General features: G+C 47.6%; 1 protein-coding gene across 2 annotated transcripts; it reads right to left on the bottom strand.

Moving 5' to 3' along the window:
- Positions 1–15,906: 15,906 nt before the first annotated feature.
- Positions 15,907–26,846, bottom strand: LOC143787909 (hyaluronidase-1-like). 2 transcript variants are annotated; one of them, XM_077277069.1, is made up of 4 exons: positions 26,702–26,846; positions 22,739–23,637; positions 17,905–17,994; positions 15,907–16,405 (listed from the first exon to the last, which is right to left on the bottom strand). In XM_077277069.1, the coding sequence occupies exons 2-4, from the start codon at positions 23,627–23,629 to the stop codon at positions 16,088–16,090; spliced, it is 1,299 nt and encodes a 432-aa protein (XP_077133184.1). In that variant the 5' UTR covers positions 23,630–23,637; positions 26,702–26,846; the 3' UTR covers positions 15,907–16,087. The 2 variants fall into 2 exon arrangements, with proteins under 2 accessions (XP_077133184.1, XP_077133186.1); XM_077277071.1 differs by lacking the exon at positions 26,702–26,846 and adding an exon at positions 26,355–26,521.
- Positions 26,847–27,006: the final 160 nt, after the last annotated feature.

The raw sequence follows: 27,006 nt of genomic DNA, 5'->3' as shown, positions 1-27,006 counted from the left end.
ACGAAAAGACACAGGGTTAAGAATTTCCAAAATCTTATAAGGACCGATGAACCGAGGCTTAAACTTAGGAGAAGAGACCCTCATAGGGACAAAACGGGAGGACAACCACACCAAGTCCCCAACACGAAGACGAGGACCAACACGACGATGGCGATTAGCAAAACGTTGAGTCTTCTCCTGGGACAACTCCAAATTGTCCACCACCTGCCCCCAAATACGATGCAACCTATCCACCATGGTATCCACTCCAGGACAATCCGAAGACTCCACCTGACCAGATGAAAAACGAGGATGGAACCCTGAATTGCAAAAGAAAGGGGAGACCAAAGTGGCAGAACTGGCCCGATTATTAAGGGCAAACTCAGCCAACGGCAAAAAGGAGACCCAGTCATCCTGATCAGCAGACACGAAACACCTCAAATAAGTCTCCAAGGTCTGATTAGTACGTTCCGTCTGGCCATTTGTCGAATGCAGACGAAAAAGACAAATCAATGCCCATCCTGGCACAAAACGCCCGCCAAAATCTGGACACAAACTGGGATCCCCTGTCGGAAACGATATTCTCCGGAATACCATGCAGCCGAACCACATTCTGAAAAAACAGGGGCACCAACTCAGATGAGGAAGGCAGCTTGGGCAAGGGCACCAAATGAACCATCTTAGAAAAGCGGTCACACACCACCCAAATGACGGACATCTTCTGAGAAACAGGGAGATCAGAAATAAAATCCATAGAGATGTGTGTCCAAGGCCTCTTAGGAACAGGCAAGGGCAACAACAACCCACTAGCCCGAGAACAACAAGGCTTGGCCCGAGCACAAACATCGCAAGACTGCACAAAAGTACGCACGTCCCGAGACAGGGAAGGCCACCAGAAGGACCTAGCCACCAAATCTCTGGTACCAAAAATTCCCGGATGACCTGCCAACGCAGAAGAATGAACCTCCGAGATGACTCTATTGGTCCACTCATCCGGCACAAACAATCTACCAGGCGGACAACGATCAGGCCGATCCGCCTGAAACTCTTGTAAAGCACGTCGCAGGTCTGGGAAGACAGCAGACAATATCACCCCATCCTTAAGTATACCCGTAGGTTTAGAATCACCAGGGGAATCAGGTTCAAAACTCCTAGAAAGGGCATCCGCCTTCACATTCTTAGTACCTGGCAGATACGAAACCACAAAATTAAACCGGGAGAAAAACAACGACCAGCGCGCCTGTCTAGGATTCAGACGTCTGGCCGACTCAAGATAAATCAAATTTTTGTGATCAGTCAAGACCACCACCTGATGTTTAGCACCCTCAAGCCAATGACGCCACTCCTCGAATGCCCACTTCATCGCCAAAAGCTCCCGATTACCGACGTCATAATTTCGCTCGGCGGGCGAAAATTTTCGAGAAAAGAACGCACAAGGTCTCATCACTGAACAATCTGAACTTTTCTGCGACAAAACCGCCCCCGCTCCGATCTCGGAAGCATCAACTTCCACCTGAAAAGGAAGAGAAACATCAGGCTGGCACAACACCGGAGCAGAAGAAAAACGGCGCTTAAGCTCCCGAAAGGCCTCCACAGCAGCAGGAGACCAATCTGCAACATCAGCACCCTTTTTAGTCAAATCAGTCAAAGGCCTGACAACACTAGAAAAACCAGTTATGAATCGACGATAAAAGTTAGCAAAGCCCAAAAATTTCTGAAGGCCCTTAAGAGAAGTCGGTTGCGTCCAGTCACAAATAGCCCGAACCTTCACAGGATCCATCTCAATAGAAGAGGGGGAAAAAATGTACCCCAAAAAAGAAATCTTCTGAACCCCAAAAACACACTTTGAACCTTTAACAAACAGAGAATTGGTCCGCAAAACCTGAAAAACCCTCCTAACTTGTTGAACATGAGATTCCCAGTCATCCGAAAAAATCAAGATATCGTCCAAATACACAATCATAAATTTATCCAGATATTCACGGAAAATATTGTGCATAAAAGACTGAAAGACCGAAGGGGCATTTGACAGACCAAAAGGCATCACCAAATACTCAAAATGGCCCTCGGGCGTATTAAATGCGGTTTTCCACTCATCCCCCTGCTTAATTCGCACCAAATTATACGCACCGCGAAGATCAATCTTAGAGAACCACTTCGCCCCCTCAATGCGAGCAAATAAATCTGTCAGCAATGGCAAAGGATATTGATACTTGACTGTGATCTTATTCAAGAGTCTATAATCAATACAAGGTCTCAAAGAACCATCACTTTTAGCTACGAAAAAGAACCCCGCTCCAAGAGGAGACGAAGAAGGACGAATATGTCCCTTTTCCAAGGACTCCCTAATATACTCTCGCATGGCAGCATGTTCAGGTACAGACAGATTGAATAGACGACCCTTAGGAAATTTACTGCCAGGGATCAAATCTATGGCGCAATCGCAATCTCTGTGAGGAGGAAGAGAATTAAGAGTAGATTCCTCAAAAACCTCACGATAATCAGACAAAAACTCAGGAATTTCAGAGGGAATAGATGAAGCAATGGAGACCAAAGGTGTGTCCCCATGATTTCCCTGACATCCCCAGCTTAGTACAGACATTGTTTTCCAATCAAGGACTGGGTTATGAGTTTGCAACCATGGCAATCCCAGCACCAACACATCATGTAGATTATACAGTACAAGGAAGCGAATCACCTCTTGATGGTCTGGAGTCATACGCATAGTCACTTGTGTCCAGTATTGTGGTTTATTACTAGCCAATGGTGTAGAATCAATACCCTTTAAAGGTATAGGAACTTCCAGAGGCTCTAGATCAAACCCACAGCGCCTGGCAAAGGACCAATCCATAAGACTCAAAGCGGCGCCAGAATCCACATACGCATCCGCAACAATAGAAGATAACGAACAAATTAGAGTTACAGACAAAATAAACTTGGACTGCAAAGTGCCAATAGCAGAGGATTTATCAACTTTCTTTGTTCGTTTAGAGCATGCTGATATAACATGAGTAGAATTTCCACAATAGAAGCACAAATGATTTTTGCGCCTGTAAATCTGTCGTTCGCTTCTGGACAGAAAGCTATCACATTGCATACTCTGTGGTGCCTCTTCAGAAGACACCGCCAACTGGTGCACAGGTTTGCGTTCCCGTAAACGCCGATCAATCTGAATTGCCATTGTCATGGACTCATTCAGACCAGTAGGCGCAGGAAACCCCACCATTACGTCTTTTACAGCATCAGAGAGACCTTCTCTGAAAATTGCCGCCAGAGCGCACTCATTCCACTGAGTAAGCACAGACCATTTTCGAAATTTTTGGCAATATATTTCGGCTTCATCTTGCCCCTGAGAGAGGGCTATTAGGGCTTTCTCAGCCTGAATCTCCAAATTTGGTTCCTCATAAAGCAACCCCAAAGCCAGAAAAAACGCATCCACATTGAGCAACGCAGGATCCCCTGGTGCCAATGAAAATGCCCAATTTTGGGGGTCACCCCGCAGTAAAGAAATAACAATTTTTACTTGCTGGGCAGGATCTCCAGCAGAATGAAATCTCAGCGAAAGAAACAATTTACAATTGTATTTAAAATTTAGAAAACAAGATCGATCTCCAGAAAAAAACTCCGGTATAGGAATTTTAGGTTCAGACCGAGGAGCATGTAACAAAAAATCTTGTATATTCTGAACTTTAGAGGCAAGATTATTCAAATTGGTAGCCAGACTCTGGGGATCCATATTTCAACAGATAAAGTCTGAGCCATTCAGGGGTTAAGAGGAGAGGAAAAAGGAGACTGCAATTAGAGCTGGAGTGCAACTTCAGAGGAAGGAAAAAAAAAAAAAAGGTTTCACACAGTTCCTTTTCTCTCCTGCTTCAGCCTATAGATTAAACATTTGGGCTGGCCATACTGTTATGGTTTCCAATGGCAAGGAAACATCAGAAGCATAGAATAAACGGACAAGCTCTCGGGTGATGGAAACTAGAGCTGACCGCGATGCTAAACCTACACACCACACTAGAAGTAGCCAGGGGGCATTCCTGCGTTGTCTCTAGATGCCGCGCGCCAGCCGGAGAACTAACTACCCCTGGTAGAAGAAAACACAGTCCTGGCTTGCCTCCAGAGAATGTCCCCACAGGAGATAGCAGCCCCCCACATATAATAACGGTGAGAGCAGATGAAAAGACACACGTAGTATGAAAGCAGATTTAGCACAGAGAGGCCCGCTAACTAAATAGCAGAAAGATACAACAGAGGACTTTGCGGTCAGCTGCAAAACCCTTCAAAACACCATCCTGAAATTACCTTAACTCATGTGACAACTCATGCCACTGGAGTGGTAATTTCAGCCCAACAAGAGCTTCCAGCTGCAGAGATTCACATAAGTGCAAACTGAACAAAACATACAAAAATTGACTTAAGGACTAAAGTGTCCAACTTAGCTGAGCAGAAAACTGGGAGCAGGAACATGCAACAGAATCACTCTGGATACATTGATGGCCAGCATTAGAATGACTGAGGAGCAAGGTTAAATAGGATACTCCCACATCCTGATAGGAACAGGTGAACTGAAGGCAAAGCTTGCAGGACACCAGTACCACAAGAGACCACCGGGGGAGCCCACGAACCGAATCACAACAGACACGGTCTTTCCGCCTTCCGAGATAGAGGGGCAGAGACTGTCTGGTCTCTGCCGACACCGGGGCAGAGGAGTAACCGTAGGAACGAGGCCCGTCTCCAGTGGGTAAGCAAGGATGCCTGTCCTGATCGGTCAAAGGTTGCTGAGCTCCTGCTGGGGATGGGCTTCGTGGCATATGACATCTTCGCCTTGATTCATCCCTATGGGACCTCCTACTTCGATGTCAGCTTCGTGAGACCGGAGGGCCTTGAGCTTTTTTGGTCTCGCCATGAGCTGGCTCGGGGTCGCCCCGAATGGCAGGGTTTCCACACTGTAGCATTATCCCGCCAGAATTCGGTCAGGAAGGTGACCGTTTTGACCAGTAACGAGTCACTTTCCTGTGTCGACATCTCCACATGGGTTGGACGATACGGCGACATCGTCGGTATTCCTGAAAAGACCCTCGACGAGCATGGTATCTGGTCAGGAGCCTGGACCTTCATGGTAAAATTGAAGGTTTCAGGAAACACCGTTACCCATATCCCTTCCTCAACATTTTTGGGGAGGGACAGGATCTTGATTTTCTACCGGGGGCAGCCTAAGGTCTGTCACAGGTGCGGCAGCCCCACACACTTCAGTGCGCAGTGTACCACCCAGAAATGAGCACTGTGTGGGGACCTCGGCCATCTTGCTGCTACATGTGGCAGGATTAGGTGTAACTTGTGTGGTGACCTCGGTCACCCGTTCAGTCGCTGTCCGCGTTCCTTTGCCAATGCGGTCCTGAAAGCGGCGAGTGCGGGACAGGCGAAAGCCGGGACTAATCTCGCCGGTGAAGGGACCAGTAGAGGCGGAGGAGGCAGGGAACCGGTGAGGAGCAGGCTGCCGCCATCCAATATCAGGCGGCAGGAGCAGCGCCATGGGAACAGGGAGCAGGGAGTAATGACCCTAAACTCTGACCCGGGTGCTTCATTTGCAGCTGAGGATCCTAAAGACGGCGAATTGAACGAGGAAGTCAAGAGACTTGAAAGGGAGGAGCAAAAGGACGCCATGTCTGCCCAGGAACCTTCATCCGGTGACAGTCTGGATGAGGGAGAGGGGGAGTGGTCACAGCAAAAGAAAAAGGGTAACAGGAAAACAACTAAGGATAAGAGGAGGTCCGGGCCTCGAGCCTCCTCCTTGGAGTGCGACCCCTCTGACTCCGTAGCCCTGATCCAGGTGCCATTGGAAGGTCCAGCCGCCCCCCCTCTGGTGGATCTCTCTAACCGGTTCCGGGCCCTCCAGGACTCCCCTCCAGAGGGGGGCGATGGGGACCCGGGGCGGAGGTTGCGGACAACGTTGTTGGGGCTCAGGAGGTCGCTGGGTCTTCTCAGGGGGCATATACAAAGCCTTCTGGAGGGGGGACTAACTCAGGACCACCAGACAAGGGGCAGAGTGTATGTAAGGAGAGAATGGATGAGTCTGTTTGTCTTAAGCGCACTAAAAACTCATCATTGTCAGAGGAAGAGGGTGAAACTGTTGGGGGTGGGAAAAAAAAGGCTATCTAATTCAATCAATCATGATGGCGGCACCCACCCCATTGACGCTGGCAACCATTAATGTTGCCAGCATAAAGTCAGAAGCGGCAAGGTACACGGCCTTTCATTTTCTCGGCCAACTTGACACCGACATTTTGATTTTGCAGGAGACCAGGTTGACTGACCTATCAACCATGCATAAAGCAAGGCGGGAGTGGAGGCACGGGCCCTCCTACTGGTCTCTTGCGGCTGAGCCGTATAGCGGGGTGGCGGTCCTTTTTAAGACCGCAGCGGTTGAATGCAGACGATTGATCGAGTTAGAAATGGGGAGATGCTTGATCATAGATGTCTCCATGGGGGGACAGGAGCTTCGGCTCATTAACATCTACGGTCCCCAGTCCAAGTGGGACCGCAAGTGTCTCTTCATGAAGATCAAACCTTACTTATTTTTGAGTCGGCAGGTGGTCTTTGGAGGGGATTTCAACAAAGTCACGAGACCCTGTGATAGAGGAGATTCCAGAGACTGGCTGGCTTACGATTGCGTCGTGCTAAATAGGATAGTAAGTGAGGCACGCCTGGTGGATGTCCACATCTGGCACAACACAGGCCACGCGGGGTTCACCTTTTTCAGAGGTAGTCAGTGCAGGTCTAGGTTAGACAGGTTTTATTTGAAGGAGGAGGCCGTTTCCTCGCCGTTGTCGGTTGTGGAGGTGGAATTCTCCGATCATTGTTTGATTATGTTTTCTCTGAGCGTTACAGAGACTCCTCGGATGGGAAGAGGTTATTGGAAGCTGAATTCGTCACTCCTTGAGGAAGAAGCTGTAAGACGGTCCTTTGAGGAATTTCTTCAGAGCCAGGTACCGCTGCTGGGCCTAAGTAACACTAAGTCTGAGTGGTGGGAGATGTTCAAACATCGGGTGGCGAGATTCTTCCGGCAACTCTCGAACCTCAGAAGCCTGAACCGGGATCGCCTGTATCAGAGCCTGAGGAGGAAACTTGAGCATCTTGTCTCGACTGGGGGTAGCCGCGAGGCGATCTCCAGTGTGAAATCCTTGCTAAAGAGGTGTCAGTACGATAGGCACGCATCTTTGGTTTTTGAGAGGGACTATGGGAAGTACTACTCGCCCGACCCTTACAGAAGCTGCAAGATGTCAGTGAATAGTAAGATAGTGACAGGGCTGATGGACAGTACGGGATCCCTGAGAAGGTCCAGATCAGGGATCTTGGAGGTCGTCAGTTCATACTACTCGCACCTCTTGGGAAGGAAGGAACTGGATCGTGACAGGATGTCGGCTTTCCTGGCTGAAGCTGTTTCTGAGCCAGGGGCTGACCTCTCGCTGGGCGGTTTGGCAGAAGCGATCAAAGAAGAGGAAGTGAGACTGGCGATCGATGGGCTCCGACCCAAAAAATCGCCAGGTCCGGATGGCTTAACAACCGAGTTCTTTAAGACCTTTAGGGACTCCTTGGTCCCCCCTCTTGACTCAGGTGTTTAATGAGTGTCTCTCCTCGGGCACTCTGCCGAGATCATTAAGGAGGTCGGCTTTGATCATTTTGTCAAAGGGTAAGGACCCGTCACGCATTGAGAATTGACGTCCCATATCACCTCAATGTGGACAGGAAGGTTTTGGCTAAGATACCCTTCAACAGGCTGGTGAAGTTTGCACCGCGGCTCCTTTCGGAGGCCCAGCACTGTTGCGTTCCTGGCCGTAGCACTTTCAGTGCTGTTCTGGGTGTCCGAGAGGCCGTGGAGCGGGGCAGGGCGGGCCTTTGGAAGGGGTTCTTGCTGACCCTGGATCAGGCAAAAGCCTTTGATCAGGTCAACCACGAGTACCTCTGGTCCACTCTTTTGAGGTATGGTCTGCCTGGAGGGTTTGTGGACTGGCTTAAGACTTTGTACGCAGGGGCTGAGACTTTCCCTCGGGTAAACGGGTGGATTGGACAACCTTTCAGGGTGGGATCTGGTGTCCGCCAGGGCTACCCTCTTAGCCCTTTGCTTTACGCGTTTGCGATCAATCCCTTCATCAGAAGGGTTGATTGTGGACCGTTGGCGGGGGTGGGGATGGGCGGTTTGGCGCCAGAGGCTATCTTGAGGGTAGTGGCCTACGCGGACGACGTTACCGTTTTTGTTTCTTCGCAAGAGGTGGTGATGTCAGAAGTGGAGAGCTACTCGGAGGCATCTGGGTCCAAGGTCAACCAGGACAAGTGTGAGAGTCTCTGGCTGGGAGGCGGGGATCCCACGTTTCATCTTCCAGACACCCTCCCCGAACCCCAAGAACATGCCAAAGTCCTAGGCATCGAATTTGGCCAGGGTGATTACCCCACGAAAAACTGGGAAGGCAGAATCAAAGGTGTCGCCCAAAGAGTGGACCAATGGAAGGGTTGGTCTTTGACCCTGAGGGAAAGGGTTGACCTGTGCAAAGCTTTCCTGCTCCCCTTGCTAATCTACCTGGGCAGCGTCTGTGTCTTGCCGGAGCCTCTCTGGACACGGGTCTACAGTCTGTTCTTCCAGATGTTATGGGGGAATAGACTAAACCTAGTCAAACGGGAGGTCACTTATCGCACGAGGAGACTAGGGGGGTTGAATATGGTAAACCCCGTGGTGTTCCTAGTGAACACCTTTTTGAATGTTAACGTGGCAAACCTCTGGAAAGAGAGGGCTCCTCCGTGGGTATTCTCCTGCAAGGGATGGTTTCAGCCTTCCTTCCAGGAATGGGAGACGGGGAAGATTGAAGGATCTTCGCACACCGCACGGGCATCTCCCGGCTTATGTTACCCCGGTTCTGAAGATGATGCGCCGGTGGGGTCTGGGAATGTGGGAAGTGAAGTCCCTCCCGAGGAAACTCCTCGACATGCGGGTCTTGCTTTCGCATTTTCAGAGACCATTGGTCCTCAAGGAGTGTCCGAGTCGGGATCTAGAGGTTGGGTTAAGTTTGTTAAATTCTAGCAGGATCCCCAAGAAGTATTGGGACTTGACTTGGCGCTGCTTCCAAGGTAAGTTGTATGTGAGGGACAATTTGAAGCACAGGAGCTCCGTGTACAGGAATTGTCCCCGTGAGGCTTGCGCTACCATGCTGGAAAGCATGGAGCACTTCCTGCTTCATTGTCCCTTTAACCCCTTCATGACCTTGCCGTTTTTTGCAATTCTGACCAGTGTCCCTTTATGAGGTAATAACTCAGGAACGCTTCAACGGATCCTAGCGATTCTGAGATTGTTTTTTCGTGACATATTGGGCTTCATGTTAGTGGTAAATTTAGGTCGATAATTTCTGAGTTTATTTGTGAAAAAAACGCAATTTTCACATTTTGAATTTTTATTCTGGTAAACCAGAGAGTTATGTGACACAAAATAGTTAATAAATAACGTTTCCCACATGTCTACTTTACATCAGCACAATTTTGGAAACAATTTTTTTTTTCGCTAGGAAGTTATAAGGGTTAAAATTTGACCAGTGATTTCTCATTTTTACAACAAAATTTACAAAACCATTTTTTTTAGGGACCACCTCACATTTGAAGTCATTTTGAGGGTTCTATATGGCTGAAAATACCCAAAAGTGACACCATTCTAAAAACTGCACCCCTCAAGGTGCTCAAAACCACATTCAAGAAGTTTATTAACCCTTCAGGTGTTTCACAGCAGCAGAAGCAACATGGAAGTAAAAAATGAACATTTAACTTTTTAGTCACAAAAATGATCTTTTAGCAACAATTTTTTTATTTTCCCAGCGGTAAAAGGAGAAACTGGACCACAGACGTTGTTGTCCAATTTGTCCTGAGTACGCTGATACCTCATATGTGGGGGTAAACCCATGTTTGGGCGCACGGCAGGGCTCGGAAGGGAAGGAGCGCCATTTGACTTTTTGAAAAATTGGCTCCAATCTTTAGCGGACACCATGTCACGTTTGGAGAGCCCCCGTGTGCCTAAACATTGGAGCTCCCCCACAAGTGACCCCATTTTGGAAACTAGACCCCCCAATGAACTTATCTAGAAGCATAGTGAGCACTTTAAACCCCCAGGTGCTTCACAAATTGATCCGTAAAAATGAAAAAGTACTTTTTTTTCACAAAAAAATTATTTTAGCCTCAATTTTTTCATTTTCACATGGGCAACAGGATAAAATGGATCCTAAATTTTGTTGGGCAATTTCTCCTGAGTACACCAATACCTCACATGTAGGGGTAAACCACTGTTTGGGCACATGGTAAGGCTCGGAAGGGAAGGAGCGCCATTTGACTTTTTGAATGAAAAATTATCTCCATCGTTAGCGGACACCATGTCGCGTTTGGAAAGCCCCTGTGTGCCTAAACATTGGAGCTCCTCCACAAGTGACCCCATTTTGGAAACTAGACCCCCCAAGGAACTAATCTAGATGCATAGTGAGCACTTACAACCCCCAGGTGCTTCACAGAAGTTTATAACGCAGAGCCGTGAAAATAAAAAAATAATTTTTCTTTCCTCAAAAATGATTTTTAGCCTAGAATTTTTTATTTTCCCAAGGATAATAGGAGAAATTGGACCCCAAATGTTGTTGTCCAGTTTGTCCTGAGTACGATGATACCCCATATGTGGGGGTAAACCACTGTTTGGGCGCACGGCAGGGCTCGGAAGGGAAGGCACGCCATTTGGCTTTTTGAATGGAAAATTAGCTCCAATCATTAGCGGACACCATGTCGCGTTTGGAGAGCCCCTGTGTGCCTAAACATTGGAGCTCCAGCACAAGTGACCCCATTTTGGAAACTAGACCTCCCAAGGAACTAATCTAGATGTGTGGTGAGCACTTTGAACCCCCAAGTGCTTCACAGAAGTTTATAACGCAGAGCCATGAAAATAAAAAATAATTTTTCTTTTCTCAAAAATGATTTTTTAGCCCACAATTTTTTATTTTCCCAAGGGTAACAGGAGAAATTGGACCCCAAAAGTTGTTGTCCAGTTTCTCCTGAGTACGCTGATACCCCATATGTGGGGGTAAACCATTGTTTTGGCACACGTCGGGGTTCGGAAGGGAAGTAGTGACGTTTTGAAATGCAGACTTTGATGGAATGCTCTGCGGGCGTCAGGTTGCGTTTGCAGAGCCCCTGATGTGCCTAAACAGTAGGAACTCCCCACAAGTGACTCCATTTTGGAAACTAGACCCCCAAGGGAACTAATCTAGATGTGTGGTGAGCACTTTGAACCCCCAAGTGCTTCACAGAAGTTTATAACGCAGAGCCGTGAAAATAAAAAATGTGTTTCCTTTCCTCAAAAATATTTTTTTAGCCCAGAATTTTTTATTTTTGCAAGAGTAACAGGAGAAATTGGACCCCAAAAGTTGTTGTCCAGTTTCTCCTGAGTACGCTGATACCCCATATGTGGGGGTAAACCACTGTTTGGGCACATGACGGGGCTCGGAAGGGAAGTAGTGACGTTTTGGAATGCAGACTTTGATGGAATGGTCTGCGGGCATCATGTTACGTTTGCAGAGCCCCTGATATGCCTAAACAGTAGAAACCCCCCACAAGTGACCCCATTTTGGAAACTAGACCCCCCAAGGAACTTATCTAGATGTGTGGTGAGCACGTTCAACCCCCAAGTGCTTCACAGAAGTTTACAACGCAGAGCCGTGAAAATAAAAAATAATTGTTCTTTCCTCAAAAATTATGTTTTAGCAAGTAATTTTTTATTTTTGCAAGGGTAACAGGAGAAATTGGACCCCAACAGTTGTTGCCCAGTTTGTCCTGAGTACGCTGGTACCCCAAATGTGGGGGTAAACCACTGTTTGGGCGCACGTCAGGGCTTGGAAGGGCGGGAGCACCATTTGACTTTTTGAACGCAAGATTGGCTGGAATCAATGGTGGCGCCATGTTGCGTTTGGAGACCCCTGATGTGCCTAAACAGTGTTAACCCCTCAATTCTAACTTCAAAACTAACCCCAACACACCCCTAATCCTAATCCCAACTGTAGCCATAACCCTAATCACAACCCTAACTCCAACACACCCCTAACCACAACCCTAACCGCAACACACCCGTAACCCTAATTCCAACCCTAATCCTAACCCTAATCCCAACCGTAACCCTAATCCCAACCCTAACCACAACTGTAACCCCAACACACCCATAACCCTATCCGTAACCCTAACCACAAGCCTAATCTTAACCCTATTTCAAACCCTAGCCCTAATTCCAACCCTAACTCTAATTCCAACCCTAACCCTAAGGCTATGTGCCCACGTTGCGGATTCGTGTGAGATTTTTCCGCACGATTTTTGAAAAATCTGCAGGTAAAAGGCACTGCGTTTTACCTGCGGATTTACAGCAGATTTCCAGTGTTTTTTTGTGCGGATTTCACCTGCGGATTCCTATTGAGGAACAGGTGTAAAACGCTGCGGAATCTGCACAAAGAATTGACATGCTGCGGAAAATACAACGCAGCGTTTCTGCACGGAATTTTCCGCACCATGGGCACAGCGGATTTGGTTTTCCTTAGGTGTACATGGTACTGTAAACCTGATGGAAAACTGCTTCGAATTCGCAGCGGCCAATCCGCTGCGGATCCGCGGCCAATCCGCTGCGGATCCGCGGCCAATCCGCTGCGGATCCGCGGCCAATCCGCTGCCGATCCGCTGCGGATCCGCGGCCAATCCGCTGCGGATCCGCGGCCAATCCGCTGCGGATCCGCGGCCGATCCGCTGCGGATCCGCGGCCGATCCGCTGCCGATCCGCTGCCGATCCGCTGCGGATCCGCGGCCGATCCGCTCTGTGTGCACATGCCATAACCCTAACCCTACCCGTAACCCTACCCCTAACCCTACCCCTAGTTCTAACCCTAGTTCTAACCCTAACCCTAGTGGAAAAAGAAAAAAAAAAATTTCTTTATTTTATTATTGTCCCTACCTATGGGGGTGATAAAGGGGGGGGGGTTATTTATTATTTTTTTTATTTTGATCGCTGTGATAGAACCTACCACAGCGATCAAAATGTACTTGTAAGGAATCTGCCGACTGGCAGATTCGGCGGGCGCACTGAGCATGCGCCCGCCATTTTGGAAGATGGCGGCGCCCAGCGAGGAGACGTACGGACACCGGGAGGATCGGTAAGTATGAAGGGGTGGTGGGGGGGTGGATCGGAGCACGGGGGGGTGATCGGAGCACAGGGGGGGTGGATCTGAGCAAGGAGGGAGCGGACAGGAGGACGGGGGAGCCGGCAGGCGGACGGAGGGGACCGGACCCCATAACAGAGGACTGGGGGGGCGATCGGTGGGTGTGGGGGGGGGCACTTCAGTATTTCCAGCCATGGCCGATGATATTGCAGCATCGGCCATGGCTGGATTGTAATATTTCACCAGTTTTTTAGGTGAAATATTACAAATCGCTCTGATTGGCAGTTTCACTTTCAACAGCCAATCAGAGCGATCGTAGCCACGGGGGGGGGGTGAAGCCACCCCCCCTGGGCTGAAGTACCACTCCCCCTCTCCCTGCAGATCGGGTAAAATAGGAGTTAACCCCTTCACCCGATCTGCAGGGACGCGATCATTCCATGACGCCACATAGGCGTCATAGGTCGGGAAGGGGTTAATACAGAGGTGTACAACAGGGTGGGCGCTTCCATTGGTTGGCCGCGGCTGGCCACTCTGTCCTATGCCGAGTGGGCCTATGGAGCGTTCAGAGACCTCGGGAGAAGGGACCGAGCCGCTTTATTCTTAGTCAGCGCAGTGGTCAGGTACTTCACGTGGAACGCACGAGTTTTAGTTACGACGCAGAGTAAAATCCTCCGTGTAGATGAAGTTTGTAGCAGCATCCTAGGTGCCCTGGTGAAGGTGCGTTCTCTGGAGTGCGAAAGACTGGGTGCCCGGAGGGCGGCCCATCTCTGGAGGGGTTTCTCCTTCAGGGTGCCTTAGTCCGTTAGCGCTCCTATATCCTGGTGGTGGGCTGATGTCTTTACACCCTAGATTTTTGTTTTGTATTTCTGTTCCCTGAATAGAAGGTTTGCAGGCATCGAACTTGAGCCTTGGGTGGTGAGTGAGTATGTAGGTTGTGTTCTGTGATGTTGGTTTATGTATATGTTGTATATAGTGTATTGTATATATTGTACATAGTGTGTATAATAGGGGGTCTTAGTTAGGTTGGGTGGGTGGATTGGGGGGTTCAACGGCGGTGATAAGAGACTGATCTGGCCTGGCCCAGGCCCCGCCTGGGGAAAAACTTTGGGGCCTGATCCTAGCTCGGATAATTCCTGAACTTTGTGGCCAGAGCTGGATCAGGGGTGGCGGGATAGTTAGAGTAGGTGTGTGTATATATTAAAAAAAAACAAAACAAAAAAAAAAATGTTAATCTTGTACACTGTATTGTATTTAGGTTTGTTGTGGGGTGAATGTGGTGGTGTAAGGGGGGGGGGCTGTAAGGTAAGGCAGTGGGACCAGTAGGGTTTTGTTGTGTTTGCGGTGTTGTATAATATTTGGTTTAGTATAATGTGTTTATAGTGTATATATTGTATATAATATTGTATATAGGACGGTGTGAATGTAGTTGGGGTTGTATATAGTAGTATGAATGAAGCTGGGCCGGGGGTCTTATATGATTTTATACTATTTATTATGTAAAATTTTTACAGGGGTATTCATGTAGTTATGAGTATTTTGTTTGTCGTCTTTTAGTTTTGCTTTCTTTATTTTTATTGGAATTTTTCTTTCTCGTCCCTGATTTGTAGGTCATGAACTTTCTCCATTTTTGTTCCATTTCTGGTTTATTTCTTTGTGATTTTTATTGTTTGTTGTCGTCTGATTGGAGGTGTGTTCTTATGTTTTGTTCTGTTGTGTTTTATTTGTAATGTATCTTAGTTATTGTCATGTAAAGTATTTTTATTTTATTTAATAAAAGACCTGGAGGATAAGACATGATGTAACAGCAGAATAGTGACTGCAGCTCTGGAGGTGACTGGAGGATAAGACACGATGTAACAGCAGAATAGTGACTGCAGCTCTGGAGGTGACTGGAGGATAAGACACAAAGTAACAGCAGAATACTAAGTGCAGCTCTGGAGGATATGGCATGATGTAACAGCATAATAGTGACTGCAGCTCTGGAGGATATGGCATGATGTAACAGCATAATAGTGACTGCAGCTCTGGAGGTGGCTGGAGGATAAGACAGCAGAATAGTGACTGCAGCTCTGGGTTTGACTGGAGGATAAGACAGCAGAATAGTGACAGCAGCTCTTGAGGTGACTGGAGGATAAGAGCAGAATAGTGACGCAGCTCTGGAGGTGACTGGAGGCTCAGACAATATGTAATCGCAGATCAGTGACGCAGCTCTGTAGGTTGAGGCGATGTTCACATGTCCGTTACTCCTCCGTTATAACTGATCCAGCAGCAATCAGTGCATTGTGCAGACATAACTTTGCCTTGTTAAAAACAAGTGATTTCGGCTAGATCCGTTTTTTAGCCTTGAAGTCTATGGTACTCGGATCCATCGTTTCGCCATCCGTTTTTCTGTCATGTGAGAAGGAAACATTTTTTGTTACTGGATCAGTTTCAAATTTTCACATGAAAGAAACCATTTGGCTTCTCCCCGTGGATCCATCGTGGCCTTCTGTATACGTGTACTGTGCGGTGATCTGGTGATCGTGGTTCCTCATCTCTTTGTACCTTCTTGATCAGCCAATCAGAAGCTGGCTTACATTCTATAGCAACCCCTGGACCCTTGTGTTTGGTCAGTGTTATGCTGGGTTGGCCAAGGCCCACCAATAACACTGATTCTTGGGCCCACTGTTCAGATACATCCAGCCCTGACCTAGTACACAAATGTACAAAAGCTTCTATGTAATATTAATTTGGCTTGTTTAATAAATGATTAGATTATACCTGCAAATTGTGTAATAACCCTTCTCATTAGCACCCTTCACTGGAGCCTACGGAGGATTCTCCTGTTCCTTGTGGGCCAGTCCAAGCCTGGTTGTATGTCCCCCACTCAGGGTCGGTAATGGTCTTTTGGGGCCCCCTGGTTAGGGCTCTGTCCTTTGCGAGCAGTCTTCCGCCTTCCAGCCAGGATAGCAGCGGCACTGGAAGTGGGTGTCCATATATAACAGGTCCTTCTTTGCGGCCTGTCCAGAGACCCAGAAGCCTCCACTATGCAGGTTTTTCTGGATACTGAAGCTTCCTGGGTGCAGGTGGAGCTGAGCCTCAGAAGAGGGGTCACGTCGCACGCAGCGTCCATTCCCGGTACATAGAGCCTGGCTACACAACAAGGCGCCGCTGCTCACATTGACCACATACATCCCCAATGTATCATCTATATAGGACTTCACGGCGAGGCAGGCTTCCTGTGATAAAAGATGGACACGAGCCGACAATCAGGACTGAACTTGTGCTACTATACTGCAAAGACTGCGCAGGCAGCAAATACAACCGGCACAGACGTGGCCCTGGGGCAAAATTAATATTCATTTGGGCCTCACAGCAGGAAGGCAGAGAGTCCCCTAGACTGAAATAAAAATGGTGAAACCGGCTCGCCTATAGCGGCATATGGCGTTGCCGAAGCACAGAACATGTGCAGCCAATATGAAAAAGAGGAAATGTTCCAGCATCATAAAATCCAAAATGTTTATTAGAAAATGTATTTTAAAATAGAAATGGCAGAAAAATGTCACATAATGAAGTATGCAGCAGCTCGTTTCAAATGCGTCTTAAAGCTAGCTGCCGCTATACAGGAGTTTCTCACAAAATTAGAATATCATCAAAAAGTGAATTTATTTCAGTTCTTCAATACAAAAAGTGAATCTCCTATATTCTATAGAGTCATTACACACAGAGTGATCTATTTCACGTGTTTATTTCTGTTAATGTTGATGATTATGGCTTACAGCCAATGAAAACCCAAAAGTCATTATCTCAGTAAATTAGAATACTTTATAACACCAGCTTGAAAAATGATAGTAAAATCTGAAATGTTCCCCTACTGAAATGTATGTTCAGTAAATGCCCTCAGTACTTGGTCGGGATCCTTGTGCATCAATTACTGCATCAATGCGGCGTGGCATGGAGGCGATCAGCCTGTGGCGCTGCTGAGGGGTTATGGAAGCCCAGGTTGCTTTGATAGCAGCCTTCAGCTTGTCTGCATTGTTGGGTCTTGTCTCATCTTCCTCTTGACAATATTCTATAGATTCTCTATGGGGTTAAGATCAGGCGAGTTTGTTGCCAATCAAGCCCAGTGATACTGTTGTTTTTACACCAAGTATTGGTACTTTTGGCAGTGTGGACGGGGCCAAGTCCTGCTGGAGAATGACATTTCCATCTCCAAAAATCTTGTCGGCAGAGGGAAGTATGAAGTGGTCTACAATGTCCTGGTAGACGGCTGCGCTGACTTTGGTCTTGATAAAACACAGTGGACCTACACCAGCAGGTGACATGGCTCCCCAAACCATCACTGATTGTGGAAGCTTCACACTAGACCTCCAGCAGGTTGGATTGTGTCCTCTCCACTCTTCCTCCAGACTCTGGGACCTTGGACCACTGACAACAGTCCGGTTCTTCTTCTCCTTGGCCCAGGTGAGACGCTTCTGGCGTTGTCTATTGGTCATGAGTGGCGGACACAAGGAATGTGACACTGTAGCCCATGTCCTGGACACGTCTGTGTGTGGTGAAGCAATGACCCCAGCAGCAGTCTCCAGAATATAGGAGATTCACTTTTTGTATTGAAGAACTTAAATAAATTCACTTTTTGATGATTTTCTAATTTTGTGAGAAGCACTTGTAGATAAGCTTTGTTCACTATTTCTCTTTTCAGTCCCTGAGACTGACAGTTCGATACTGGGACACTCACCTTACTGGAGCTGTAGTCTGAGTTCCCCCATAAGATGACCCCAGCGGCCCCTAGAGCTGCGCTCTGTCCGATAGTCTGGATCAAATCTTCCTGTGGGGGAAAGAAAAACACTGAAACCTCAGGGTTAACAAGAACGTGGATCAATAAATGCTATGTATCAGCGTGAAGAATCCTGACTTCACATTATACAACTCTATCTCTCTGACAAAACCCAAGATAGAAAAAAATGAGCAAATACCCTGCTGAAAAAGCAATGGTGCATATAAATAACAGATCTAAAGACGCACCAAAGGCATCCCAGCAGCGTCAAGGTGCGCATGCATACCAACTTATACTCCAGTTCATTTTTAGTTTCTGCATCTTACTGGTCACAGACATTCTGTGTGATCCAATGATTCATTTCACTTTCCTGTATGGGAGGGAATTTAGTTGTATCCATCCTGAGCCTCCTGGTTCATGAATGAAACGTCAGAACTAAAATGGAGACTGACACCGAGGCAGGCACCATAGCATAAGAGAAGAGTGATCAGGAAGGGATGGCTGTGCAAAATAACCTTCAGAGTGCATGGAAAGCTGGCATGGGAACCGTGATTGTGGCCAAAAGTCGGGCGGCATCAGCAACCTACTTAAACCGCGCCCCAAATTATTCCACAAATTCTAGTGTCCTCTGATTTTCCTGGACACAGATGAGTCGTATAATGTCCAATCATCGAACATTACAGGATAAATCACATTTATTGGACAAATCTCCCAATAAGTACAGGATTTATTTCAGAAGTAAAAACCTCAGAAAGCAGCAAATTCTGCAGAACGAGAGTCGGGACATTATCCAGGTTGTAAAGAGCTGAGATCGGTGACTTGGATCTGCAGCGTTAGACGTCACATTACTGACATCAGAAGCTTCATAAGGCCGAGTCCAGGTCACATCGGAGCGTCTGGGATTTCACCTCCACAGTTCGGCTTCCACTGAACTTGTGAGATTCTGGAGAGTTTCTGCTTGAATTCCTGCTTTGCCGGATGTCAGAATCGCCCCCAGAGCTGCTGTTCTGATATACTCGGCCTCCCACCCTCATAGATCTTCTGCTGAGGATCCTCCAGAGGTTCTCTATAGGGCTGAGGTCAGGGGAGGGTGGTGAACACCCATGGGTTTCTTTTATGCCCATAACAGCCAATGACTCAGTACACGGCTGGCTCCAGGTTTTCATGGGCACCATGCTAAAGAGTCTGAGTGGGCCCCTTTAACACCTACCACAAGTCACGATGCACAGATACGGCAGATAAATATAGGTATTGTCATGTCGGACGCTATTCACACTAGGGCGTCTGACAGACAGTGGTAATTCCGCATTCGTCCACTATGCGCTCAGTGGCGCCGGCTAGATTTCTTCTAGGTTGTCCGGGGTTAATCTAGCTGGTACTCGGATTGGAGGCTGGGTCTCGCCCACTGCCTTTAGTTTTCCCTGTCTGTGCTTTCTGTAGGGGTTGGTGTGTGGTCTTATCACTGGGAGGCAGGTGGAGGTTTCAGCTTAGTACTGAAACAGGAGTCAGGGTCAGGCCTGGCGGCCCAGACATGCACACCTTTAGTGTAACTTCTGGCAAAGGGACAGACAGGGTTTCCCTAGCCTGAGGGATATCGCAGGGGCCCGGGTAATCAGCCTTAGTCTACCCAGTACCCCCGTGACAGGTTTAGTACAATTCCAAAGATTTTACTTCTTACATTACGTGAGTGATCTCTATTGTAAAGTCTACAATACCATACATATAATGCAGAGGCTATAGTCCTCCATATAGTATAATGTACCCCCATAGTCCTCCATATATTATAATGCACCCCCATAGTCCTCCATGTAGTATAATGCACCCCCATAGTCCTCCATATAGTATAATGCACCCCCATAATCCTCCATATAGTATAATGCACCCCTATATTCCTTTTATATTCCTCCATATAGTATAATGCACAGCCCATGGTCCTCCATATAGTATAATGCACCCCCATAGTCCTCCATATATAATGCGTAGCCTATAGTCCTCCATATGATGTAATACACCCCCTATATTCCTTCATATAGTATAATGCACCCTCTATATTCCTTTTATATTCCTCCATATAGTATAATGCACAGCCCATAGTCCTCCATGTAGTATAATGCACAGTCCATAGTCCTCCATGTAGTATAATGCAGTCCATAGTCCTCCATATACAATGCGCAGTTTATAGTCCTCCATATAATATAATGCACCCCCTATATTCCTCCATAAAGTATAATGCACGGCCCATAGTCATACATGTAGTATAATGCACAGCCCATAGTTATCTATTTAGTATAATGCACCGCTCATAGTCATCTATTTAGTATAATGCGCAGCCCATAGTCATCTATTTAGCATAATGCACAGCCAAGTCATACATGTAGTATAATGCACAGCCCATGGTCATAAATGTAGTATAATGCGCAGCCCATAGTCATCTATTTAGCATAATGCACAGCCAAGTCATACATGTAGTATAATGCACAGCCCATAGTCATTCTAATCAACATAAGCTGATAAACAGCCAATAAGGTCCAATCATCAAAATAGAAAAGCTCAAAATGTAACCCTATAGATTATAATGATACCTTAGATAAAAAATTTAATTTTATTAATAATATTAAAACCATGAAGCAGCTATAGACAAATTACACATAATCATCACACGACCGTGCACTCTAAATTACACCCTGCTGATGAAGCCTAAGTCAATTCCTACCTAGCAGTGGAGGTTGGCACCCTAAACATGAATACGAGACTGGCGCCCCCACTCACCGTCGACTGACCCTATGTCTCCTGTATTGCGCCCTGACAATAGTGTCACAATTACGCTATAGATTGAACAGAGATCGGAAATAGTAGGTGGGATAGAAATCAAGGCTATTAGTATATATTTGGTACCATATTGATATATATTAGCCTTAATCGTGGCAGGGTGTGGTGCATGGACATAAACAAAATGTGCAAAACAAAAAAGTGCTCGTGAATACACAAATATATCTCACTACCTCTGTATCCTATTAAACAGCGTCTGCCTAGCTGTGGGGGTTGGCACCCTACTTGTCAGCGGATATGGCGCCCCCACTCACCGATGGCTGTCCCTATTACAGCCCTAATGTTCTAGAAGCTGTAGGCTATAAATGGATAATAGTCAGATTTGAGGTAGATATATATATAGGGCAAGGCAGACAGGCCACATTAGGTTCTTTATAGTTCTAAACTAAACATTAGTTGCAAATATGTGGACATAATGGTGGAGGGTGAGAAATGATACTTATCAAGAATGTTGATTCATCCTCCTCAACGCGTTTCACAGCCCATAGTCATCCATATAATATAACGCATCCCCTATATTCCTCCATATAGTATAATGCACCACCCATACTCCATATAATATAGTGCACCTCTGTATAATGCACATCCCATAGTCCTCCATGTAGTATAATACACTTCCCATAGTCCTCCATGTAGTATAATGCACAGCCCATAGTCATCCATGTAGTATAATGCACAGCCCATAGTCCTACCTAGTTTGTCCAGGGCCCCAGCACTGGTCCGGGTGCGCTGGATGCTGATGCCAGCACTGATGGAGGTTTCTTTGCAGCATGTGGTGGGGGCTGGGGCATTTTCAACATGAAGATGATGTTGCTGCTGACTGCACAGTTCTTTTTGCACCAAGGATGAAAGTGATTGTCAGTAACGCTATATTCTTTGCCGAGGTCATTTTTACAGCTTCAGGGTAACTAAAGGGACTTCCAGCTCTCCCCCCAGGATTCCGGCCCAAAACATGACTGCCACCTCCTTGCTGACGTTGCAGCCTTGTTGGGACATGGTGGTCATACATCAACCATCCACTACTTAATCTAGGGTTGCATGGTATCATCAGTAAACATGACTGGATTATAATGAGTCTTCATGTATGTCGGGGCCACTACAACCTGTCTGCTTCTGAGCGTGGTTTAGGGGTGGCCAAATAGTAGGTTTGTGCACAACTGCGGCCTGTGGAGGATCTTACACCTTGAGGTTCATGGACTCCAGAGGCTCCAGCAGCTTCACATACCTCTCTGCTGCTTTGTAATGGGATTTTAACAGCTACTTAATTTGATGAATTTGTCTGGCAGAAACCTTCCTCATTCTGCCTTTAGCTGCAGGAACCTTCCTCATTCTGCATTTATCTGCACAAGCCGTCTGTGCTCTGTATCAGCTACAAATCTCTTCACAGAAGGATAATTGCGCTCAAGTTCCTGTGAAATATCTAATGTTTTCATACCTTGACCGAGGCACTGCACTATGTGGCACTTTTTGGCAGCAGAGATCCTTTTTCTTTCCCTTATTGCTTCAAACCTGTGGCTGCTTAATAATGTGGCTCGTCCTTCTTAGGGAGATTTCCTTTAATTGGGCTTCTGACAACTAATTATCACAGGGGTCTGAGATCAGTGATCCAAAGACCCCGAGACACAAACCGTCCATGAGGTTATGGGGAAAACACAAAATTACATCTTTATGGCACCGCCGTCCAATCTGTAGAATAATATGGGGTGCGGTGAAAGAGACCACAATACCTGAGAAATGACTGAGTACAGTAGGAAGCGACCGCACACAAGGGGATAAGTCAGGGAAATCCTCAATTACCCCAAAATCTGCTGTAATCCAGTAAAGAACATACAAGATGGGAGGAGTGAGGCTTCTCAGAAGAATTTTGAGGGCATATGATTAGCTCCATATGCTAAGCATTGCTCTGACATCCCACCAGTAAAGCCCACCCATTCAGCCGGTGGAGGAGGGATGGTGTGCTCCTTACCTGCTCCAGGAAGTCCATGCTGTAGGTATAGACGATTCTGGCGTAGGGCAGGACCGGGATCTGCCCCTCGGACCCCGCACTGGACACTCGGAAAGCTTCTCCTAATCTGTGCCTTACATATCTGCCGACGTCTTGGGATTTCCTCAGCAGCTCTTCCAGGTAGATTTCGGGGTACAGGGCACGGCTGGACCTCCACATCCACCCCAGCTGGTCATTCCTCTGCACCTCCACCGGTGGACATTCTCCGGTGTAATTGTGACTGGAGTTTTTATAGCCATAGTTATAGCAGGCAGGAAAACCATAAAACCCCCACAATCCGCCTGTCCTAAACTTGCACCCCAGCTTCAGCGTGCCTTCCATGAACATTACAGCCGCGTCCTCAAACTCCTTCTTTGCCTCTTTCTTCACCTTCTCATCTGGCCATTGCGGGTGCCGCTGCCTCACCAGCTCCACTGATCGCTGCTGGTAGATGGACTTCTTATCCCAGTTGCGATCCCATAGAGGCCTCCAGTTCTCCCAGTCCACAACCACCACCCCCGTGAAGTCTGGAGACACTATGGTCGCATTAAGGTCATCCAGAGCTTTCTTCAGATGCTCCGTGAGGCTGGCGTTTTGGGGAGTGCCACCATTGATGGGGCTGCCATCACTGTCATAGTAAGGATACAGGCCCAGCTGAGATATATAGAAGATGACCATCTCACTGCCCGCAAACGACTGGTTCTCATTAACCACAATGTCAAAGGGGTCCAGATCCAGAGCCACCTCGTACTTGTCCCAACAGCGGCTGCTCGGGGCGTTCCACACCGTGACGAAAGGCCGTCCGGGAAGTAGACATGCTGGAGAGGCAAGAGTTAACTCCAGGAGTGTGAAAACCAGGAGATGGACGATCATCCCCGAGCCTAAACAGGGAACACGGACAGGGTATGAGTTGTCAGACACTGGGGAGTGTGACAGGTTGAGAGTTGTCAGACACTGGGGAGCATGGACAGACTGTGAGTTGTCGGATACTGGTGAATGTGCAGTGTAATGTGTGCATTGTCAGACACTGGTGAACGTGCGGTGTAATCTGTAAGTTGTCGGATACTGGGGACGTGTGGTGTAATCTGTGAGTTGTCGGATACTGAGGACGTGTGGTGTAATCTGTGAGTTGACGGATACTAGTGAACGTGCGGTGTAATGTGTGAGTTGTCGGATACTGGGGACGTGCGGTGTAATGTGTGAGTTGTCAGATACTGGGGACGTGCGGTGTGATCTGTGAGTTGTCGGATACTGGTGAACGTGCGGTGTTATCTGAGTTGTCGGATACTGGGGACGTGTGGTGTAATCTGTGAGTTGTCGGATACTGAGGACGTGTGGTGTAATCTGTGAGTTGACGGATACTAGTGAACGTGCGGTGTAATGTGTGAGTTGTCAGATACTGGGGACGTGCGGTGTAATGTGTGAGTTGTCAGATATTGGGGACGTGCGGTATAATCTGAGTTGTCGGATACTGGTGAACGTGCGGTGTAATCTGTGAGTTGTCGGATACTGAGGATGTGTGGTGTGATCTGTGAGTTGTCGGATACTGGTGAACGTGCGGTGTAATCTGAGTTGTCGGATACTGGTGAACGTGCGGTGTAATGTGTGAGTTGTTGGATACTGGGGAACGTGTGGTGTATTCTGTGAGTTGTCGGATACTGGGGACGTGCGGTGTGATCTGTGAGTTGTCGGATACTGGTGAACGTGCGGTGTTATCTGAGTTGTCGGATACTGGGGACGTGTGGTGTAATCTGTGAGTTGTCGGATACTGAGGACGTGTGGTGTAATCTGTGAGATGACGGATACTAGTGAACGTGCGGTGTAATGTGTGAGTTGTCAGATACTGGGGACGTGCGGTGTAATGTGTGAGTTGTCACATACTGGGGACGTGCGGTATAATCTGAGTTGTCGGATACTGGTGAACGTGCGGTGTAATGTGTGAGTTGTCAGACACTGGTGAATGTGCAGTGCAATCTGAGTTGTCGGATACTGGTGAACGTGTGATGTAATGTGCGAGTTGTCAAGTACTGGGGACATGCGGTATAATCTGTGAGTTGTAGAATACTGGTGAACGTGTGAGTTGTCGGATACTGGGGACGTGCGGTATAATCTGTGAGTTGTAGGATACTGGTGAACGTGTGGTGTAATGTGTGAGTTGTCGGATACTGGTGAACGTGCGGTGTAATGTGTGAGTTGTCGGATACTGGTGAACGTGCGGTGTAATGTGTGAGTTGTCGGATACTGGTGAACGTGCGGTGTAATGTGTGAGTTGTCGGATACTGGTGAATGTGCAGTGTAATCTGAGTTGTCAGATACTGGTGAACGTGTGGTGTAATGTGTGAGTTGTCGGATACTGGTGAACGTACGGTGTAATGTGTGAGTTGTCGGATACTGGTGAACGTGCGGTGTAATGTGTGAGTTGTCAGATACTGGGGACGTGCAGTATAATCTGAGTTGTCGGATACTGGTGAACGTGCGGTGTAATGTGTGAGTTGTCAGATACTGGGGACGTGCAGTATAATCTGAGTTGTCGGATACTGGTGAACGTGCGGTGTAATCTGAGTTGTCAGATACTGATGAACGTGCGGTGTAATTGTGAGTTGTCAGATACTGGTGAACGTGCAGTGTAATTGTGAGTTGTCGGATACTGGTGAATGTGCGGTGCAATGTGTGAATTGTCGGATACTGGTGAACGTGCGGTGTAATCTGAGTTATCGGATACTGGGGACGTGCGGTGCAAGGTGTGAGTTGTCGGATACTGGTGAACATGCAGTGTAATCTGTGAGTTGTCGGATACTGGGGACATGCGGTGTAATCTGAGTTGTCGGATATTGGTGAACGTGTGGTGTAATGTGTGAGTTGTCGGATACTAGTGAACGTGTGGGTTGTCGGATACTAGTGAACGTGTAGTGTAATGTGTGAGTTGTCGGATACTGGTGAACGTACGGTGTAATCTGTGAGTTGTTGGATACTGCTGAACGTGTGGTGTAATGTGCGAGTTGTCGGATACTGGGGACGTGCGGTATAATCTGTGAGTTGTCGGATACTGGTGAACATGCAGTGTAATCTGTGAGTTGTCGGATACTGGGGACATGCGGTGTAATCTGAGTTGTCGGATATTGGTGAACGTGTGGTGTAATGTGTGAGTTGTTGGATACTAGTGAACGTGTGGTGTAATGTGTGAGTTGTCGGATACTGGGGACGTGCGGTGTGATCTGTGAGTTGTCGGATACTGGTGAACGTGCGGTGTAATGTGTGAGTTGTCGGATACTGGTGAACGTGCCGTGTAATCTGTGAGTTGTCGGATACTGGTGAACGTGCGGTGTAATCTGTGAGTTGTCGGATACTGGTGAACGTGCGGTGTGACCTGTGAGTTGTCGGATTCTGGTGAACGTGCGGTGTAATCTGTGAGTTGTCGGATACTGGTGAACGTGCGGTGTGATCTGTGGGTTGTCGGATTCTGGTGAACGTGCGGTGTGATCTGTGAGTTGTCGGATTCTGGTGAACGTGCGGTGTGATCTGTGAGTTGTCGGATTCTGGTGAACGTGCGGTGTGATCTGTGAGTTGTCGGATTCTGGTGCCCGTTCCCCCTCCTTACCCCTCTGCACGCTGTAGCCGCCCGGTCTATGGGATCACTCTTCTGCCCACCACAGGGTAAAGCACTGGAGTGTTAGCGCTTCGTCTCTGGAGTCCTCCCTTGTACTCTCCTCCCTCCTTCTCTTCCTCTTTCACTTCCTCACCTCTGTTATGACCATTTTTCCCTCTCACCCCCAGACTCCTCAGTATTTAGTCTATGCCCTGGCTTTTTACTCAAATATCATCTATGACTTTTCGGTTTCTGTTGAACGTGTGATGTGATCTGTGACCCGTCCGCCATGGCTGAGCCTGAACTACTGGTGAAATGTGTGATACAATGTGACGTTGATGTCTGTGTCCTCTCCTTACCCTTCTGCTGCAGTCTGTGGCTGTCCTGTGTATGGAGTCACTGCATGTTCTCCACAGGGAAAGCACAGAGTGATGGCACTTCCTCTCTGGAGTCCTCCCTCTTTCTCCTCTTCTTTCACTCCCTCACTTCTGTCACTTCTCGGCTGTAGCTGCTCACTCAGCCCCGACTCTTGATTCACCACTCACAATGTAACATGCTAATTCAGAACTCTACAGTGTATATCAAGAGAGAACGCTGTGTATTACAGTTATATGAAAAAGTTTGGGCACCCCTATTAATCTTAAGCTGAATGTTTTATAAAAAT

The sequence above is a fragment of the Ranitomeya variabilis genome, chromosome 8 (assembly GCF_051348905.1).
Source record: "Ranitomeya variabilis isolate aRanVar5 chromosome 8, aRanVar5.hap1, whole genome shotgun sequence".
Taxonomy (NCBI): Eukaryota; Metazoa; Chordata; class Amphibia; order Anura; family Dendrobatidae; genus Ranitomeya; species Ranitomeya variabilis.
The sequence above is the reverse complement of the archived record's forward strand: the minus strand, read 5'-3'. Positions and strand labels throughout refer to the sequence as shown.